The 21,983-nt window shown below is 39.0% G+C and overlaps 2 protein-coding genes across 2 annotated transcripts; one reads left to right on the forward strand and one right to left on the reverse strand.

The window, feature by feature from the left end:
* Nucleotides 1-575: 575 nt before the first annotated feature.
* Nucleotides 576-5,858, reverse strand: LACC1 (laccase domain containing 1). Its single transcript, XM_054388213.1, has 5 exons — nt 5,300-5,858; nt 4,035-4,216; nt 3,388-3,553; nt 1,182-1,407; nt 576-750 (listed from the first exon to the last, which is right to left on the reverse strand). Exons 1-5 carry the CDS (start codon nt 5,856-5,858, stop codon nt 576-578), a joined length of 1,308 nt encoding a protein of 435 aa, XP_054244188.1.
* Nucleotides 5,859-12,212: 6,354 nt separating this feature from the next.
* CCDC122 (coiled-coil domain containing 122) lies at nt 12,213-21,552 on the forward strand. The gene is made up of 4 exons (XM_054390272.1): nt 12,213-12,338; nt 15,327-15,725; nt 16,824-16,940; nt 21,388-21,552. The coding sequence occupies exons 1-4, from the start codon at nt 12,225-12,227 to the stop codon at nt 21,550-21,552; spliced, it is 795 nt and encodes a 264-aa protein (XP_054246247.1). The 5' UTR covers nt 12,213-12,224.
* The last annotated feature ends 431 nt before the right edge of the window (nt 21,553-21,983 follow it).

Here is a 21,983-nt window from a genome sequence, read left to right on the forward strand (position 1 = left end):
TTCTCACTTTGATTTTTTTTTTCCATAGGAAAAACCCTGCATCCTGGAGCACTTCTTAAATCCAAAGAAAAATACTAGATGCACTAATTCTGTAAAGCTGACCTTTAGTTCAAACTACAAAAGTCAGATATCCTTGAACAATCAATGTGCAACGGAGGCTTCCCTTCCTGTATCAGTAATGCCATACTTCATTTAGAAATCTCACCCAGAAGATAAGATTGATTTTTCATGATTTCACCACCTTAAAACAGTGAGGTTTCTGTGATTTTTTTTTTTCAAGAAGGTTCCAGAATGTAAGAGCTTGTATCTAATTTTGCAGAAGGGCTTTCTCACTGATGTAAGTTGTCCTTGCTGTCTTTGCACCTTGTCTCACACAAGAATTATTGGCTGCACACTCTAGACATTGATTCTTGCCTCCAAATGGCAGGGAAGGGAAGAAACTTGAGAATCAAGACCAGTGAATTCCCTATTGCAAGTCTGTGAAAGGAAGGAGGAAGAACATCTATGAGGAGAGCCGGACATCACACAATGCACAAGATTTGTCTAAATACTAGTGGAAAGTAAGAGATGCTATCTCAATCTTTGATTGATATGAAGCCAATCTGTGTCCCAAAGTTAGCACCATCACGGAAGTGAGAGTAAAATTTATCAGGGTGGCATGCAGTACAGAAAGTGATATTCTGGTTCTGGTCTGTGACAGAATCATCTTGGATGTTCTCAGGAAGAATCCCACCACTCTCAAGAAGAATCCTTAAAGAAAGAAAAAAACCCAGAAGATAATGCTTGTTGTATTCGTTCACATTCATTAAGACACCATCATTCAAACAACACATCAAGTACCAACTGAACAAACTGTACCACTATTGTGATTGAGACCTTCATTTGATTTTCTTTTTACTTCCAGTATGAGACTAAAATAATTGCTTTTCTGTAGCCAGTAAAATCACATTTAAGTTGAACATTTGCCTATAATCCATAAACTAACAACATATCAGTAAAATAATAGTTGAAATCCAGCACAAATGAGCATTAATTCAAAGGTATCATTTGTTGATCTGCAAAAGTACTAGACAGTACTTGAAGATGATGAGGACTATCACCATAGTAGGGCTGGATAAATCAGTATCACAATAATTATTGGTAGCTACTAGGGAATTACCCTTTGGTTCACTCAGGCTTACCGCGTTGCTCTTCTAATATCAATATAAGGATCTGAAGAGTCAAATAGTCTCACACACGATGGATCAATTCTGTGAAATTCTTTTGCTGATTCATGAGGAAGTTTATAGCAGCAAGGTCCTACAGAAGGGCCCAGCACCACAAGAATATCTTTCAGGTTACATCCATATTCAGATACCATGGCATTTACTGTGGCCATAGAAACTCCTAACAACGTGCCTTTCCACCCTGTGAAAAACAAAAGGTTAAAAAAAAAAGCTTTATAACTCATTGGGGTTGGACCTGACGATCTCTCAAGGTCCCTTCCAACCTCTAATATACTGTGATACTGTGATCTCTTTACAGTAGCTAATATATGTGTTATTATTAAAGGTAACAAATTAATAACTATATATACACATCTAAAAAAAAATACATATATATAATAAATATTTTTTTTTAAACCTCAACACATTAACTATCAATTTGCTGACATAATTTTGTGGGGATGAAAATGAGAGAGAAGAGTTTAGAAGATTGCAGAATTCCTTTTTTCTAATGTCCTGATTTGGGCAAGTACCTTACAGCTCCTCTGTGCTTAAAATATTTAAATGAGAATATGGAAATATGTGACAGCCAATAGCATATTTTTAGAAGGTGGTGAAAATGGTTTTAGTGTTATTTCAGAAAATAAAAGAATATGCTTAAGCTAGAGATATCATCTGAAAAGACAGAAGAAAGCCAACCTTTGCACTTCAGCATTGTTTTGAATAGATTAAAGAAAGGACAGCTCTCTGGTCTCATGTCCTAGAAGTCTTTGCATTGCATATGGAATGCATCATAGTGAAGGACAGGACATACTAATAACTTTTCCTCTGATTTTCTACATCCAAAGACTGAGATGACCTTATATACCTAATTGTCTTCAACTGTATACATAGCAACATGTGTTCAAGTTAACTATGAGCTGAGGTGGGCTTGGACAGGAAGGAAAGGACTTAGGAATTTAATCTGAACCCTGACAAGGTCTGTGGGAATGGAGGCCAAAACTTGGGAGATGGAAGGTAGGAATTCAGGCTAAAGCTGGGAGGTACGTTCAGAAAAAGCAGTGGTGTAGGCTGGGAGAACAGTGGGTGTGTCAGACTAGATAACTGAAGAGACAGCAGAGAAAGGAGCAACTACAGATTAAAATATTTTGCAATAATTAGGTTGGAACACTTACAATGCAAAACTCTTAAAACTTTAAAGAGCAGATAAAATTCTCTCCACCTCTTCTCCCTATTAAAAACCACAAGACTTCCCCCTCCTCCCAGGCATGCAACAATTCTCATTCTTCACTTTCTCTAAGCTAAGCTTGCTAGGCACAGGGCAGGACACACACACACACACAACCCACAGCTTTACTGAAGGAAAGCCAAAATTTTGATCATCTTATGACAACCCACAATTTTTTTTGTTGCCTAATTCATTGAATGCATGAAGAATTGTATAAATTAGGTGGTATTCACAAATTCTGTGCAGGGGTGAAACTTCCTGTCTTATCAAGAGGTCCACTAGAATCAAAGCTGTGGAGAAACTCTCAGCTATGAATTCTCCTTGACCTCAAAAATAAAGATTTTTTTATAACATGAAACAGCCCTTGCAGGAAAATCTCACCACAGAATATGTATGCTAGCCCATCTAAAGTAAGACACAACCCCAGGTTGTGCTAACTATCCCTGTTTCAGTTTTATTCTTTTTTTTATTTGGGTTAGACAAGTATTTCTTCTGATCTAAAGTGATTGTTGGGGTCATAGGTATGTTTCACATATGAGGTTAGGTATGGCACCAAAAATTATTTGGTTTTGGCTACAAGATCAGAAAAAAAATGTCTAAATACCTAAATAATAATTATTACAGTTACATAAAAACCATACAACATCAAAAAATTACAACAACAACAAAAAAATCCCAAACCAAGAATCCAAACCAACCAAAAAAAAACCCACCACTAACATCAACAAAAAACCCAAACCAGCAAAAATCCCAACGAGCCTTAGCTTGGGAAACAGACTATTCTCCAGACTATTTTGGTAGGACAAAAGTTAACAGGCCAGATTGTTATGTGATCTTGCATTTATTCATTTTCACCCAGTGCTCCTTTGGTTGCTATTTTGTAATCCCTTAGTCCAAAATTCAATTTCCAGTGGCTTCTTATTTATTTTGATCTTCATGATTTAAAATTCCTACCGGAATGAGCAGCACCACAAGCCTTTCTGACAGGATCAGCAAACAGCACAGGTATGCAATCAGCACCTGGAGCTGCTATTGTTACACCTTTCTGATTCGTGACTATTCCATCATAGCTGTCAGGCTCTGTCTTTCCCATAATACACACAGCATTAGCATGATCAATCTGTCAACACAAAACCAGAACATGGACAGTGATATGGTAGCAAAAAACCTCAGTTCTGACTAATGCAAGGGTTTTTTTTTTGGCATGAAACACTCTTCTGCATCAGCTGGTTATGTGTGGGAATCAGACACTCCCTTGCCAAGATGTCACACAGATGTATCAGTACAAAGCCACCATGAAAGTGATGGTGTATTTTTCTTTAAAAAGAAAATGCTCTGATCATTTATCAGATTAATCTACTCTGTGGTAAGTTAAATGACAGAGTATACTTAGAAGAAACAGTGCTTCTCCATATATAGTTCCCTATGGCAGATAGTTTTGATGGCTATTCCCACAGATCAATTGCCAGCATAATGTTTGGAGTGTCCTGTCTCTCACAAGTTCTTGCTGAGTAAGGTAAGACTAATGCCTACAGTTTTAGCCAGTGATACATGAAGGAAGATTTGATCTATTTACATAAATTCATTGTCTGATAAGGTACCTTGACTCTGTGAAAAGTCTCTGGGTTAAATCCTGCAGCATTAGCTAGCCGGCGGAGGTTTTCTTTAACAACAATTTGTGGGTCCCTCCGCTTGGAACTGCTGAAGAGGTTACAAGAGCTTAGAGTTGGTATGTAGGAGATACCACCTGCCCTTGTGGTGAATCCATGTAGGAAGATATCATCTGTCAAGGCAAAAAAGAAAACAAATGGTTGTTTTCAACACAAAACCAGTCCAGATATTACATGTGTTTTATACTGAAGAGATCTGGAATCAGTCAATGAAGTTGAGTATTGCTTTACCTTGTATTTAGCCATGGCATTTAAATGTAAGGATTCTAAATTTCCTTCTTGCTCATAATCCTAATCTTCTGAGGTCAAGGTAGAGAGGTTTGACAAAGAAGGGGTCCTGGCAGACAATAGCATCCTGGGACGCATTGAGACGAGTGTGACCAGCAGGTCCATAGAGTCTATCCCCCCAACTTACTCTGCCCTGGTGAAGCCTCATCTGGAGTACTGTTCCAGTTCTGGGCACCCCGGTTCAAGACAGACAAGGAGCTGCTTGAAAGGGTACAGCAAAAGGCTACAAGGATGATTAGGGGACTAGAACATCTTTCTTATGAAGAAAGGCTGAGAGACTTGGGGCTTTTTAGCTTAGAGAACAGACAATCGAGGGGAGATCTTATCAATGATTGTAAATACTGTAAAGGGTGGGTGCCCAGTGACAAGACAAGAGGTAACTGGGCACAAAACACAGGAAGTTCCATATAAACAGGAAGAGGAACTTCTTTGAGGGTCATAGAGCGCTGGAACAGGCTGCCCAGGAGCCATTCAAAACCTTCCTGGACACTGTCCTGCACAACCTGCTCTACGTGAACCTGCTCTGGCAGAAGGACTGGGTTAGATGATCTTCAGAGGTCCCTTCTAAATCCTATCATTCTGTGATTCTGTCTTTTCAGAAAGCAATGGTAACTCTCACTACGTGATTCTCACAGAGGTGAGCGGTTTTAACACCTGCAGCCATGCTCTCACTAAACGTGGGCCTCTCTTTCATCTGATCATCCCCCAGGCCTGGAACAGACTTGCCAGTCTTTTGCTATTATCTCTGTTGACACTTCCCCCTCTTATGGACATGATGCATCACTGCAACATCATACAGAGTTATTTGCTGCCTGAAGATATTTCCAAGTCTTACCCATTTTCCAATTGCCTTCAAGAAGTATACTTAGGAATAGTCTACAAAATCTACTAGGTGGGATTCTCTTTACCTGGAATCAGGGAAGATCTGAGGATGGTGAGTTCCCCATTCAGGCTTGGCAGGCTTTCCAAGTACATCTGAATCTCACTTTGGATGAGCACCACATCCTGTATTTGCCTTCCACTCTGAGGTTCAGCTATCTGTAGGTTTTCATAATCAGATGTCACCTGTAAATCCTCAAATTCAAACTGGTAGACTGATGTAAAGAGATGGTCTATATAGACTTTCATTGCATCTTTTCTTACGGATGAGAGAATAACTTTAATGATGCTTAAGTCTTTTTCATCCAGTCTTTGTTTGATGGTATACAAAGCAGCAGCTGTACTCAGAGCATGTACCACTTCCAGTCTTTTCTTCAGACTCTGAAAATCTCTCAGAGCTGGAAGCAAGGACTCTTGTTCACCTTTCCATTCACACCTCTGACTATGGCAACACATGACATAAACAAATGGAGCAGGTATAGAAGAGCATTTCTCAATAGTTTCCAGCGTGTTATATAGTAACCCTTGGATGTTGTTCTGCAAGTTGGCTGGTAGGCTGAAGAGATCTATCAGTATTGCTTCCACCATATTCCAGGGTATTTAAGGATTCCTACAAGTAGTTCCTGCAAGTAGAAAGTAACAAAACATGAAATACAAACAAAAAGGCAAGACATCATCATTAACTACAGAGTTCTGTATTCAGTGCTACTGCATTCAGTGCACTGCATTCAGTGATACTGTGTAGAGATATCTCTGTGTAGAGATACTGATGTAGCAGTAACTACCATCTTAGGATTTCCTCACTGCATCAAAAGTAGTGGAAATAGGAATTATTACGTATTTACTTAAGAGTTTAAGTACTTCCCTACCACCCAGACTAACTCAGGTTTTTCCAGGTCATGGAAAGGTCAGTACATAATATTAGAGTTATTGAATCAATTAACCCAGATTAGCCTCATGGATCTTGTTGATCTCTGACTGTTGGGCCTTCCTCCAGTTCCCATGAGTGGAACCAAACACAGGTCTCTAAGTATGCTGGAACTGGAGAAGTTTCTGTAATAATATTTTTTGTGGCATGTTATGAACTTATTGTTGAGGTGGAGCTCACGTCTACTACCAGTCTTGGCAGCAGGGGTGCTGAGATATGAGCACAATGACATCTTTCCTACAAGCCTTCACACAACTTTTTGCACTTCTCCTTTTTGCATTACCAAAAGCATTGACTTGATAATTTCTGACGTCTTTGTAGAGGGACACGATTGGTATAGTTCTTCTTTTCAACACACACAGGAACTCAATGCAGGCTACTAAAACTTTACCTACTAATAAAAGAAGTACACAGAAGTAAAAAAAAAAAAATATATAGTACTGTGCACAACTTCTTTGCTCAACTTTTTCACTATGCTAGCTGCAGTCTGCTCAGAAATCAAGACACATTAAGGTTATCCACAATCATTCTGTGGCCCATGGAATAATGCTAGGGTTATTTTGTTTGTTTGTGGGGTTTTTTACTTGGTTTTTGGTTGTTTATTTTTTTCTGGGGTGGGGTGGGTTTGGTTTGTTTTCCTCAGCTTTGTTGGTCAAAGCCCAGCTAGGCTGCCTACCTGTGGAAACTTGTCCATCTGCCTCTTCCTCTCTCTGTTGCTACGACAGCCTATTTTACGTATCCTATATGAAGTGCCTTATTTTCTTTTCTCTGCCCCTGACCACTTTTTGATTTCTTGTGCAAGACTCCAAAGGTCTGGAACAAAAGACTAGATCCCTCTGCTTTGGGAATCTTGAGCAGACAGCTGTTCAAATTTCATGACTAAGCATTCTGCTTGGTCTAGGAGGCATACATCAGGCATTGTCACCAGTTCCAAGACATGATAGTCATTTAGACTATTCCTTAAGGCCATCCTTTGGTTTTGTTTTTTGTACAGTACCAAATTATGCACGAATATTAATTCCTTTGCAGGAAAAAAGGACTTGGTAATTTTAAGATTCTGAAATCAATGCTCTGCTGCAGAACCAACTGCATCAGATAATATCTGGCACTATTCTCCTCATTCTCCTGTGACTGCATGCATGCTCTAGTTTCACAACACTTCTTCACCCTGCAAAAATACTGCTTCTGTGTATACTTGAGGCCTACCACTATGGTGGGCTTGGTCTCCTCTTTATGATTGACAATGGATTCCCAGAGTTTCTACACTCAAATGAGAGGTCAAAGACCTCTCAGGCTGCAATGGATTGTTTATTCAGAGTAGGTTTTGCAGAAAACTTTTTGCATTTTCTTCATTTTTCTTTCCCCCAGACAGGAAGAAAAATAATCCTGACTGAAAACAATGTTTTCATTTCTGCAAGTTGAATGCTTGCAAAGATTAATTAGTGACTATCAAAACAGGTGAACTAAAAGTACCAAAATGTCACAGCACATAAAAAGCATCTTCCACGGCATTATAAAAAAAAAAAAAATCTTAATTTCACTCAGAATATTATTTACACACAGCTGAAAGAGAAAACAATTCACTAAGAAAACAGTGTTGAAACAGACTCATGTCAAAGACTGTGACTTGGGAAATCAGGATATTTCTATCCCTACACTGACACGCTCTGTGGGAGGCCTGTAAGGATATGACACGATCCTAATCTAGGTATAGTAATAGCTCCAGTAACAGAGGAGTGTAATGGAAAAACAGATTATTGCTCCACTTCAGATGTTAGTAGTGGAAGGTAAATAGAATTCATTGGTGTGCCCATGCTTCCCCAGAAAACTAAAGGGTAGAAGGATAGTATTTGCAAGGGAGAGGTAACTGCCTACATTAAATTGGGGGGGGGGAGGGGGCAAAAAAACTCCACAGGAGCAATTATTAGGATGCACTCAATGAAACAATAGGGCTGATTCACCCTTGTTTCTTTCCAGTTTTGCATCATAGAGTCCTACTGAGGTCAAGGGAGTCAGAAGTAAATTTGCTTACAGCCATAATAAATTTTATTGACTGATTTCTAAGTCTTTGAAACAAAATCTTTCTCAAAATACAATCTTGTCAAGCACAGCAATGTTTTAGGCTTATGAGAAATGCATTCATGTTGCTCAGGATTTAAGTGACTTGCTCTACAGTCCCAGTGTTCCATAAAAAGCCTCACTGCACGTAACTGCACCAGGAGAGATTAAGTGCATTTTTTAGGGAGCTGCTCAACTCAGCAGACCATGCAAGGCAAATACCTGCATAAACTGGAAACTAAAGCGACTCATTAGCTGTTTTACTCACTGAAAACATCTTTTGTGCAGATATCAAGAAAAAGAAACAAAGAAAATACCACGTAAAAGACAGGAGAGGCAAGTAGGTTAACAAGGGCAAAAAGGACAAAGGCAAGTGAATTCAGAAAAGAAACAAAATAAAAACGGGGAAAACTCACAACTTTCAAACCCCCCCACCCCGGTCTTCCCAGTCTAATTCTAAAAGATTCTCCCTTGTTGGTAAAGACAAAATTGCTGGCAATTTCCTGCACCTTTGCACCCTGCTGGTCACCTTATCTTCTTACAGAAACTGAGAAAACTGACATAGTTTTGCGAAAATTAAAAAGCCAAGAAATATTCAACATCTCTCAGAGAAAGATGCCCAGAGAAAGAAAACAGACCATTAAAGCAGTCCAAAAGAACAGGGATAGAGCACATTTCTAATAAATTTTCAATAAAAGCAATTGGCTTAAAATAAAACATTCTGCCTCTCTTAATTTGGGGTATTTAGGCAAGGTTGAAGAAACAGAAATTTATAATTAAAATATTGAAAATTAGAATGAAATTACACAGATCTTTCATAAACAAACTAAAATTTTAAAATACAGGAATTTACTTACACAGGTAGACAATCCTTTTAAACTCTTGAAAGGTATCATCTGATACCTACACACACTACCAGCTTTATATATCTCACTTCCTCACTGCCAGTCTTGCAGCTGATTTGTACAAGATGGGAATTCCTGTGGTAAGTAAGATTGGAGTGGGAACCTGTATTTCTTCTTTCTGATGAGACCCTGCTTGTTTGCTGTCAGCATTCAAAGGAACAAACTGTACTGAAAGGCACCAACATGAGTAACCGCCTGGGCAGCATTACACCCGGAACCAGCATTAACCCTGCCATGTAACTCACTTCTGTAATCACACGTTCCACTGCGTCAGCTTTGCACAATCTCAAACAGATTCAGAGATGCACAGCAGCACAAAGCAAGAAGCCAAGATGAAGCAAAACTTGTTCAGGCTGCAAGAGCTTCCTCTTCTGAGTCGCAACTGCATGTTCCAGTGATGAGTTTGGTAGTCAGTCAAGTTATATTCAGAAGGACCCAGATAAGGAGGTTACAGGATGCCAGTCTTCAGGGCTACAGGCCTGAAATGAGGATGCTGATTTCTCCTTACAGAACTCAGAAATTTAAGAGCTTTGTAAAAATGTCTGGATGTTTTGACAGGACAACATAAAGGCCAAAAGGCAAGTGGAGGAATGAGGGATCAGGCTTTGTCCAAGCATCAAATGATTCTTGGATACAGAAAAGTATATGATAACTTAAAGGACAAGAAAACAAAACGTAATTTTTTTCACAAATAGAGGAATTAATAAAATCAATTTTCCTATAAATTGCTGCCCCTGCCTATGCCTCCTTTTCTTTCAGCTCCAGTAAATCTGCATTTCTGCTAAGTCAACAACAGAACTTGCAAGACTCCTACTCTGTGCACTGCTGACTTTCCTTCCAGCATATGCTGGACAGAGCTATGAACCTTCATGGCTGTGTCTCCCAAAAGGAACCCATGCAGGTACTTTGTCCTTTCCTTCCCTACCCATGAAGTCTGCAGAAATCTGTAACCACTGCGGCTTTCCATCCTACTGTCAAATATGTCTGAAGTAAACTATTAAACATTAACAAGGGGACTTGATGGAAAGAGACCAAGGCAGTAATTTTTCTTTCCTTCAACCAGACTAAAGAAAAACAATTTGGTGCAAAAGGCTGAGAAAGGATAAAGAAAAGGTCACAAACTATCCAGGATGAAAAAAAAAGAAAAAAAGAAAAAATGACAGACTGACATTCTGTCTCCAGCTGAAGTATTATGTTTGCTATCTGTAATCTCAAAAAGGGATGAAATAAGTAGATTGTGTAAAAAGACAAGCAATTGTTAGAAAAAACAGTGGGATTTACGTTTAAAATTACTTAACTCGGATTTCAGAGGAATCCAGGAGGGCAGGACTCAAGTCCATGGCTATAAAAAAGGGCATCACACAGAGCAGGAGAAACGGGGCCTCGTTTCTTCCTCCTCATAACCCGGAAGCACTCAGCAGAATGCATGTTCTCTGGAATGCATATCAAACATTAACAAATTATGTCAGAAAATTCTATTTCATACAACGAATTAAGCAACTTGAGGAACTGAGAAGTGAAACAAAGCTAAGCAGAACTTCCTCATCTCCACGGTGAGTTAGGCCGCACCACTGCCGTAAACCCCGCCGCGAAGCACCCACCCACTTCTGACAGAACAAGCTGTTCCCTCTGTTTTCCCTTAGGTCTCCCGCCGGGGACAGCCCCTCCTTCCCCGGCCCTCTGCCGGCTCTCCGTGGCCACCGCTAACGGCCGCTCTTCCCTCACGCAGCCTCCGCCACTCGCCGAGGTTCTCCGACAATCCCCGAGCCGCGCACTCTGCACCGCGCAGCTCGCTCTTCGGCTAATACCCTAACTAGCAGCGGGCTCCCTGCGCGCCCAGGTTTGGGCGGGAAGGGCGGGGGCGGGGCGACCGCCGTAGCCCCTCCTTAGAGGGGCGGGGGCGAGGGAAAATAGCAGGTGTTGCTTGCCTGCTCTGCGCAGGTAGTGGAGAGGGGTTGGGCTCGTCGTGCTGGGCCGGCTAGCGCGGCTCGCCTTGCTTACCGGTTCCTTTGGAGGGGCTGGGACTGTTTGCTGCAGGGGCAAGTGTCGCCTGCCTGGTATTGTGGGGTGTGGAGTGCCTGAGCGGGATAGAGCTGAAGATTTAAAGGTGCCAGGACAATCCTTCCAACAGCCCTGTAAAGGAATAGGTGGATTACTAGTCAGGACTACCAAGCTTCAAGCATGCTGACCCTACGCTACCAACCTGGCCCACACAGTTCGTGGGTCATTTAATATTGTGGGTTCAAGTGTATACACAGAGTGCCATTTGAAATACTGGACCTGAAGATGCACCTGTGACAGACTTAACTGCATTTTCTTCAGAGTTTGGTGTCACTTTGTATAACAATCCAAGCTCAAACCTTGAGTTCTGTATTCACTTTTGGGGCTACTCACTACAAGAAAGACAGTGAGATGCTGGAGTGTGTCCAGAGAAGGGCGATGAAGCTGCTGAAGGGTCTGGAGCACAAGTCTCGTGAGGAGCGGCTGAGGGAACTGGGGTTGTGCAGCCTTGACAAAAAGAGGCTGAGGGGAGACCTCATTGCTCTGTACAACTGTGTGAAAGGAGGTTGTAGTGAGGTGTTGGCCAGTCTGTTTACAGTGCTACTGTAAATAACAAAATAACAGCTTCCACAATAACAACTTTCTCAACATTATCTTACATTAAGAACAGTTTAATATAGTTGGCAGTTGCAGTATAGTAACTGCAATAATGTAAATATTTAGGCTAAATATGAGAGCGTTTAAGATGCTTTTAAGAGCTATGACTATATTCACAAACTGAGGTCCTGACTTGTGGAGAAGCCAGAAGAACATTGTAATATTTTATTTTGTAAAACTGTTCATGAAAAAGTTCTAATTCTTGGTCATTTGCTTTGAGCATCTAACCATCAGGTAACCTGCTCTTGTTAATAAAAAATGAACCAAATTAAATAGTGTATTGACCTGAGATCTCCTAGCAAAGGCCTTAATATTGTTGCCTTTCATTAGCAGGATTTAAATAGAATGGTGATAAAACAATCGGTTTCTTTTATATTTTGTTACAGTTCTGCACTTTTGCCTAAAATGGCCAAGAAAATTTCACCATCACTAATTGAAGTTGTAAAACAAGTTGCAGAGCAGCAGCATTCACAAGCATCAGAGTTTAAAAAAAACAAAACAGTTCTTTGTCAATTGCAGGTAATAAGACTTCTTTGAAGAAGTTTAACTAATTTAATTTTTTCATTAGATGAGGGAGTATTCCTGTGAACAACAGAAGCTGACGGTACTTAATTTATTCTGGATGTTTGCATTTATGTGTAAGGGAGGTGTTCTGTTTCTGTAGTGTGTAGGCTTAGGCAAAACTGTGTATGTGTGGTGTTATATGTAAGGCTGCAATATAGCTAAGAACCTTCTTCATTAAAGAAGGTTATAGCAGAAGCTTGGTTGGTTGGGTTGTTTTGAAAAACAAAACAAATCTTAAAAACCACAGAGATAGCAAACCCACAAAAACTCAATGCAAAGTCAGAGCTCTTTGAAATTTTCATTATGAATCCCTGAGAAATTAGTGGCAAAAACAGACTTAAAAAGCATCCTTTTGGGCAGCTTTTCACCAGACTATATAGTCTTTTCTTAGCATCTTTTTCATACAAAATACTTTTTTTTTTTTTTTCCCCTGTGTCTTTGAAGCAGGTGTCCTAAATAGTCATTAAATGCTGGTTTTATTAGTAATATTTTGTAGAACACTGGATACAGGCAGTGTCATAGAGCCCTAAGTAATTAAGTTAGTTCATTTATTTTCTTCCTCTTCACACCCTGTGGCAGTTTAGGCTGGGTGCCTCCTGTTACTGCCACATAAGCTACACCTCTGGTGTTCTGAGTGTCCAACCCAATAAGGTGGACACAGGAAGCGGTGTATCTCTACCCATAAATCCTGCGCCCTATAAATCCATCTGCAAAGTCATTCTCTCTCTCTTTCTTCCCTCTCTGCTCCCATGGGAGATGCTCCCCTATCGGGTAATGGTGGGGGAGTATCTCAAGGCCTCTTAGGCCTCTCTAGGCCTAATGCCAGGAGGAGAAAGGAGGTGGGGGGACAGTCTCAGACCTGGCCAGCCTGAGACTAGCCTGGCGGGGGGGGGGGGGGGGGGGGAAGAAAGAGCCCTGGGGGTTTTGGGTACACCCTCAGGTGGGAGAAGGGAAGAGTTGGGAAGCCTTTGGGTGTTATGTAAGGGACTCTGTACACTTTGGGATATTCTTGTCACTATGCTTTGTAGTTTTTTGTAGTTTCACTAATTGCTTTTCTATTTAAACTTTCCATCACTCTCCAATCTGTTTGTGTGTGTCATTCTTTTGTCCCTCTCGGGGCAAGAGAGGATCTGTCTGGCCCCAAACCAGCTCACACCTTTTTCTTTTAAAAAAGTACAAATCATTGGAAATTTCCTACCAACATTAATGTTAGCAGAACAGCAAAGTTAAATAATTGGGAACTTAAAGTCAGAATGCAGAACTTTTCATCTTTACGCCTAGCCCCATGTGCGCATCTGACAGAATACACGTTACGTGTATTAGAATACACGTAAACAATAATTCCTCTCTAAAATTGAAGATCTTTGCCATTAACATCTTTTTTCTCTCCTGTCCTCAGTAAGTGGTGGCTGGCAGTGATACAAATCCTGCTAAAACTGTAGCCCAAGAATTCCAGAGTAAAAGTCGCACAGAAACTTTTTGTTCTTAACAGTTAATATTGTCTTAACCTGTTCAAAATCACAGAATGTTAGGGGTTGGAAGGGACCTCCAGAGATCATTGAGTCTAACTGCCCTGCCAAATTAGGATCACCTAGGGCAGGCTGCACAGGAATGCATCCAGACGAGTTTTGAAAGTCTCCGAAAGATAAGACTCCAAACCTTCTCTGAGCAGCTTGTTCCATTGCTCTGTCACTCACTGTAAAGAATTGCCTCCTTGAATACAAGACAAGCAGTCCCTGCTTCCTGCAGAGCCAAAGATTTCATAGCACTGTTAATGTTTCCATTAGGGAAAAGATAAAAGGAAACATAAAACATAATGCTAATTCTCTTAGTGCACTATTGTTGATTGTTACTTTGGATGGGATTATTCATAGCTACCTCACATCATCTACCAGTCCAATGTTAAACCTACATGAATCTTCTAGACACGCTTGGTAGTCATCAAACAGAGCTAACATTTCTGAGGAAGGAATTCAATCCTCCCATTTAAGATTTACTTGTAGACATGGGGCTTGGTAGTATGGTTTAGTGGTGAAGTTTGCAGTGATAGGTTTATCACAGTACATTAGAGGTTGGAAGGGACCTCCAGAGATCATTGTATCCAAACCCCCTGCCAAAGCAGGGTAGTCTGCACAGGAATGCATCCAGGTGGGTTTTAAATGCGTCCAGAAACTCCACAACCTCTCTGGGCAGCCCGCTCCAGTGTTCTGTCACCCTCACTGTAAAGAAGTTTCTCCTCATGTTGAGGTGAAATCTTCTATGTTCAAGCCTGTACCTGCTGTTCCTTGTCTTAATATTGTGCACCACTGAAAAGAGATAGGACTCAATGGTCTGAAAGGTCTTTTCCAACCTAAATGATACTCTGATTTTATGATTTCTTATGATGGGTTGAAGTACTGCTTCCTGAAGTTGCTCACTTCTTGTCAATGATAAGATATAGAGGCCTTTTTACAGCTAAATGCATATTTCTTAGAGGGTTAAAAGTAGCTGGGATTAATCCTACTCTTGAATATTACTGTGAGGAAGGTGGGATAATAAACTTCAGTAGAACAGGCTAATTAAGCTCTATCACCCCAAACACCCATCTATGTGTTTGCATGGGTCTGTGCTTTTGAGCATCATTAATTATTTTTGTCTGATTAGGTCTTAACCAGACTTTAGCTCTAAACAAACGTTAGGATTGAGTTTGATCTGCAAGTCCTACATACCTTGCAAATATGGGAATCTAAAGTAATTTCAAAAATTATTTCATATTTTAGACTTAATCTAAGGAGACAAGTCTAAGGCAGTATTCTTGCATTGTGCCTTTAAGGTGTTGATTTTAAGTAGAACTCTAATTATGTTCCATTCAAGCTACATAAAATGAGCAAACAATAAGATTCTGTTAAATAACATAAGTATTGAACCAGAGAACTAGTATCCTCTTGAAATTTTTCTTTACAGGCAAAAGTTCAGGAACTAGAAAAGGAAATGGATTCTATTCTGGTAGAAGTTAAGACAACAGAAAGGGAAATATATCTGCAAGATGATGCCATAGAACTGACAAAACATCACTGTGAAAATCTGGAGGTGCAAGTCAGAGCCCTATATTCTGAAATTTTAAAGCTGAGGTATGATGCAGAAACAGGTCAAGAAGAGTTTGAGATGACATTTGCAAGAAATAATGAGTATCGGGAGAAAATAAGGGTTCATAAACATCTCTTTTGGGAGATGGAAAGTAAAATGCCAGCTATGATCGAGCTTGCTGAAAAGAAAGCTGTTGTTAAGGAATTAAAGAGAAAGAAAGAGGAGTTAATGCGTGATCTCCGGAATCCAGAGGGATCAGTTATGAAACAAGTGCAGGTACTATATTTCCTCTTTGATTTTTTCCTTTTTCTGTGAAATAATATTGGCATAGTTTAGCCAGTGTGGTTATTTCATCTAATATGTTTGCAGTTCATGAGGAACTGACTATGGGGAATATAGCTAATTTATAATGCTGCATTAATTGAAGACATTTGGACTTTAGTGTGCATTAAAAAAACACAATATCAGCCATTTTAACCTGTGTATTATTGTGAAAGTCAGGCTCATGCTGTGTGATTGAGTGAACTCAGCTCTTTAAAAATTTTAGAGCTGTAAATTAAATTCATTGGAGAACTATGTGGGCTTCTTTGGGTGGTTCGATAAACTTATGTGGACAGTTTTCAGATTTCTGTGGAACATTGCCATGTATTCTTTTAACTTAGCTGTCAGGTAATAAACTGTTTGCCAGCAGGAGGTAGTTTGGTGAGATGGTGATAGAAAGGAGAGAGGAAAAACATATTTGTTTTGGTATTCTACTCTAGCACTGATGGTTTTACTTGACTCTAATTGCAATAATGATTAAAAGCCACCATATAGTAATTTTTCACCACTTTACCAATATATGAACAGAAACATGTATGAAGTTGCTATGGAATCACAGATTTAAACCCTGATGCCACTTGCATTATTGAAAATCTGCTGTGACTATATTTATGTAAATCGATGAAAATTTGCTTGTACAAACAAATCTTTAAATACTGATAAACAAAGACTCATTAACATTGTGTTTTACTATGAGAAAGAAAAAATCTAGCTCAAATATTCCTTTTTTTTCAGTAAATTAGATTTTAAACAAAATTAAGATCATCAGAGTTCAAATCCCTGTATTGCAGATTGCATATTTCAGATCAAGGGTATATATTCCTAAGTATCTAAAGTCATGTTAAAATTGTTTTAGTTATTAAATTTAATTACAACTAATAAATTATTAATTTAACGATTAGTAATTATTTTAGTGTGAAATTGTTTATTATGAATCTTCATCTTGTTTCTATTAAGTGAGACTGTTAAAATGTGACATTTTAAATAAGATTAATAGATGTACTGTGCAACTTTATAAGGAGAGAATTTCTGTATGATGACTTATATCTGCAGGAAGAAATTGCACTTTTAAAAAGTGAAATCACCACACTGAAAGAGCTCATCAATAAAAAAACAGATTTACTGGAAGAAGAGAGAAAAGTTCATGCTAAGCTTAAAAAAGAAATTGAGGTGAGTCATTTGAGTAAAACATAATTATAGTTCTCCTGACAGAATGTAGATAGTGCAAATGAAGTTTGAAGTAGTTTATACACTCTTTCTGGCCATACATTATTCAAGTATATACAGTAACCATCCTATCTTAAATTCTTCATACTGATAGTCTTTCTAAAATTCAGACCTTAATGGCTATCATGAAAAAATTGAAATTAAGAACAATTTTTCTTAAGTTTTTTAAGAAGGAGTTAATCTGTGAACTTTGGGTATGATGGCCTGAAAAGAAAGGAATCACTGAATGGTGCTAAAGCAAAATGCATGTGGTTTTATTTCTGTAGTACTTCAGAAATACTTGCTGACTTGATTATTTGTGATGTGGTTCGTGGTTCTTGATAACTGGATGGAAGAATCAATTGTGCCAAGAGAATGGACTTCCCATGAATCTAATTTGAGCTGACATTAAAGTAGAGATAATACAGCATCTCCTAATGATCTGTCAAGATAAAATTCTGATAAACAACTAATAGCTTCTCTTTTTAAGTAATTAATCTATATTTTACATTTTTGTTCCTTATTAAAATACTTTGTATGTCTAGATAATTTTTAGTATGGAAATTTCACATCATGTAACTTGTTAGTTCATATAAATGCCACAAAATTTAATCAGCAAAGCTTGATAATATAGAGATTAACTATCTAAGGTTAGTTCTCTTGCCCATTGTAAAACATAAGAGGACAAAAGAATCATTTTTCATGTGATAGAGAAGAGTAGAGAACCAAAAAACAAAGCACAGCTGCTTATAGGTCTGTGGTATTCGGCATCAGAGAAAATATTTTATTATCAAGGCAATATCCTCCTAAGAAAGTTCTCTAAACTCAAAGTGAAATTAGGCAGCCTAAACATGATGTTCTGATCTCTTATCAAAATCAATTTAATTAAATAGTGAAGGTTAGCCTGATCTTTAGTTGTTTGGGTTATATGATATTTTTGTCTCAGAAGGGAACAGGTTTAAAAATGGAATCTTTCAAGGTATTAAGAGCTGCCTGGAAAACAATCCTTTTGTCAATATAAAAATTGGAAATGGACAGGCAGGGACATTATGTACCTAGCAGTTCTCAGCACAAATTAAAAAAAAATTAAAAAATACTAAGGCTGAGCAAGGGAATGAAATGTGGTATCGGCACACAGATGAGGTTCCATTGAACTGCAGTGGTAGGATTCAGCTATAGATTGTTGACACCTAAATGTTGATTGTGGTTATTTGAATACAGATGGCTACATGTGAGTCAGACAGGTTTCCCTTATAATCACTGGAATTGTAGTCAGTGATGTATTTTAGAGATCTAGCCATACGAAGATGTTTATGGTAGGGTGAGCTGCACCGTCTATTCTTTCTAGACTTTATAGTATGCATTGGCTAGATTCCTATTGATCAAAACAAGAATGTAGACATGTAGTTCGTACATACACCTCTAGAGCTTGGTGTCTTAATCTTCAGAGTCTACCTCTAGATTTCAGTTCTTGTCACAGGATTTTTCCATATTGTGTGGATTTGCAGCTTTTAGCACTGCATGGGCCAGAAGTAACTGGTCTCCTTATAACCTTGTGAAGTTCAACAAAGCCAAGTGTGAGGTCCTGCATCAGGGCTGGGGTAATCCCCAGTATCAATATAGACCAGGTGATTAACTGATTGAGAGAGCATCCCTGTAGAGAAGGACTTAAGGATATTAGTAGATGAAAAATTGTCATGAGCTGGAAAAGCCCACTAGCAGCTCAGAAAGGCAGTTGTATCCTGAATTGCATAGAAATCAGCATAGACAGCAGTTTGAAGGAGATGATTCTCTCTCTCTACTCCATTCTGGTGAGACTCCTCCTGCAGTATTGCACTCAGCTATGGGGCCCACAGCACAGGAAAGACATGGACATGTTGGAGCAGGTCCAGAGGAGGGCCGTGAAGATGATCAGAGGGCTGGAGTACCTCTCCTGTGAAGAAAGGCTGATAGGGTTGAGATTGTTCAGCCTGGAGAAGAGAAGATGCCAGAGAGACCTTACTGCAGCCTACCAGTGTATGAAAAGGACTTGTAAGAAAGCCAGAGAAAGACATTTTATCAGGGCTTGTAGTTACAGGACAAGGGGCAGCAGTTTTAAATATCTAAAAGAAGATAGATATAGATTGGATATAAAGAAGAATTTTTTACAATGAGGGTGGTGAGACCCTTCAACAGCTTGCCCAGAAAAATTGTCATAATCAGAAATGTTCGGGGTCAGATTAGATGAGGCTTTGAGCAACCTGATCTAGTGAAAGATGTCACTGCCATGGTAGGGGGGTGGGGCTAGGTAATCTTCAAAACATTCCTTCCAACCCAAACCAGACTGTTGTGATTCTGTGATGAGCAAATTTGCAAAAAGCATGTGAGCTCCCAGGTTTATGAGCCTCCAGATACAAGCATATCATTGCATCTGATTAATGAGTTTGCTGTTCTGGGGCCACGATTCAGCAATGATTTTATGTGCTCATCAAAGTCTGCCCCTATACAGCACTGTACCTAAATGCCTACAGAATTCCTATTGAAGCCTCATTAATGGCTTATCTGTGACTCAGACAGAACAGACTGACTCTTGCAGCCCTGGTGCCCATTTTTATTATTATTATTATTATTATTATTATTATTATTATTATTATTATTATTATTATTATTATTATTACTATTATTGTTGTTGTTGTTGTTGTTGTTGTTATTTTGCTTCAGTATTATATTTTATTTCCCACAAAGGTCTCCCCAACTAAACACATCATGCAGGAATGTAATGCCTTTCTAAAGCAGATGAATTTTGGAAAGTTAAAAATTATTGATGAAATTTTTCTTGAAAGGAAATTTTTGCCTAAAGTTTTTTTTTTTTACCCAAGTAAAGTCATTGATCTGACATTGCTAATTAGAAATCTTACAATTAATTAATAACTGTGCTGCTTCTCATCAGGCAGAATAATGTTGGACTTTTAAGGCAGCTTGTTGACTTAGTCCCACTCCCTTTCCTGAGCACCAACCCCACAACCCATCACTTAAAGAGCAGCCTTGGGCAGGGATGTCAATAATAAATCAGGGTGATTACCTGGGTAGGGACAAGGCTTCAATCAGACTAATTCAGGACATCCACGAATAATAGAAAACAGGTTGTTGTGTAAAAATAATATGAAAAAGCTTAAGACTCTTTATTCCCCTTCTGCCCTTCTTTCCCACACATCACCATACAGCTATTTTATTCTTGTAAGATGCTTGTCTATCCTGTCATTGAAGGTTCCCAGTAGTGGAGATTCCATGCATACCCAGGCAATATTTTCTAATGGTTAACTTACAGGTACACAAGGTCTAGTAAAAAAGAGCAACGTTCTCCCTCCCTTCTGTCCATTAGGCATATTAGTGCTCCCTGCCTCAGCCCATGTGCTAGATAGTTCCCAATAATGATGCTAGAGATGCATTTCTTTAAAAAAGCAGGTAACATTGATCACAAATGATTCAGCGTCATACAACAAAGCCCTAGTGATGTTCAGAGCCGGCAAGCGCTCATTCGGATGAACAAATCTGACAGCATCCCTTGAAAAATTGTGAAGGATTATAGTGGAGGGCCAGGCAACATGAAGACAGACAACCCATCACCAGTAAAAGGTGGCACTGTAATGTATTAAACATCAGTGAGGGAGAGAGTTAAATGTGAAATTTAGGTAGCAAGACTCACAGGAAGTCTCTGGCAATGCTGTAGTTCTGGTGCAGCTGTACGCCGTCCACGTGTATGCTAAATACAGTGTAATAATGTTTCAATAAGCAGACACAGGAATAATTATACACTACCGCTCATGTGCCATTCAAGCTAGGGTAAGTAAGCCCCAATTTTCATTAAGTGAATACCCATTATTTCCATTTTTATTATAATGAATTTTTCATGCTTTTACACTTAAGAATGCACATCTTCAGAGGGCTGTCTGCAGCAGCCATTTGTCACATAAGACAGCAATAGGGGCAAAACTGATACAGTACTGCATTGCCTCAGTATTGCCTTTCAAAGAAAACCAGACATTTTTAACTGCAGTGCAACAGTGAGGATGCTACTACAGCCATCCAGGTTGCCTCATTTGTATTCTAATTTGTGCTCAAACACATTTGTCAAAGAATGGAAATTTATTCCTTTCTGACCTCTCACTCCTGAGCCTGAAATCTTCCATTTCAGAGTGTTGCTATAGTTGTCAGATGCTGACTCTTTGGGTGAGATTTACTTTGCTAAATTTTAGACCTCTACAGAACAGATACCCACACTCAACTCACTTCAGCACAAAATGAGACAGAGCTCTTTCCTTCTCTTTGGCTCTTTCCTTTTCTACACTTAGAGTTAGGTGAGCTGACCCCACTTCTGTAAGTTGTTTTACTTGAGTGAAATTTTGAAGTTAATTCTATTCTATTTTATTAGGTGCAGAATAAAAGATATAATGCTATTCTAAAACGTTTGCATTGCCAACTGAACAAACTCCATTCAAATAAAAGACAATGGCAGTGGAACATTCGGCAGTTGGAGAAGAAGGCGGCAGAACTAAGGAAGTGTCTTGGGGTAGTGGAGTTACAAAGTAGTGTATAAAACAAACCTAAGAAGCTTACAATACGGTTAATCTTTTTCAGGCAGAGGAGCTTTTTTTTCCCCTGGAAATACTACAAAGAGTAAATAGCCCAATAGCTGGGCCTGGGCTCAGTGGTTTCTTTCTTTTTAAAGTTTTTCTGCCTTTCATTCTGTAGCCTAAACTAGCTTGTGCTCACTATGTAATGCTTTGCAATAACTGCTTTATTTACTTTAGCCAGAGGCTGTTCGGGAAAAAGGTTATTAACTTTTATAGATGTTTTCAAAACATGTGCCAATTTTATCTAAAAAGTCATTTCAAGTCAACCAATTAAAATATGAGTAGTTATTTTTTATTTGATCAGATCTCTGAAGATTGAGACCTACATTGTTTTTCCTGCAGATAAATTGGTATCAGTGTATACTTGCACTCTTGGGATACCAAGATGCCAGAT

Source organism: Indicator indicator, chromosome 1 (assembly GCF_027791375.1).
Source record: "Indicator indicator isolate 239-I01 chromosome 1, UM_Iind_1.1, whole genome shotgun sequence".
Lineage (NCBI taxonomy): Eukaryota > Metazoa > Chordata > Aves > Piciformes > Indicatoridae > Indicator > Indicator indicator.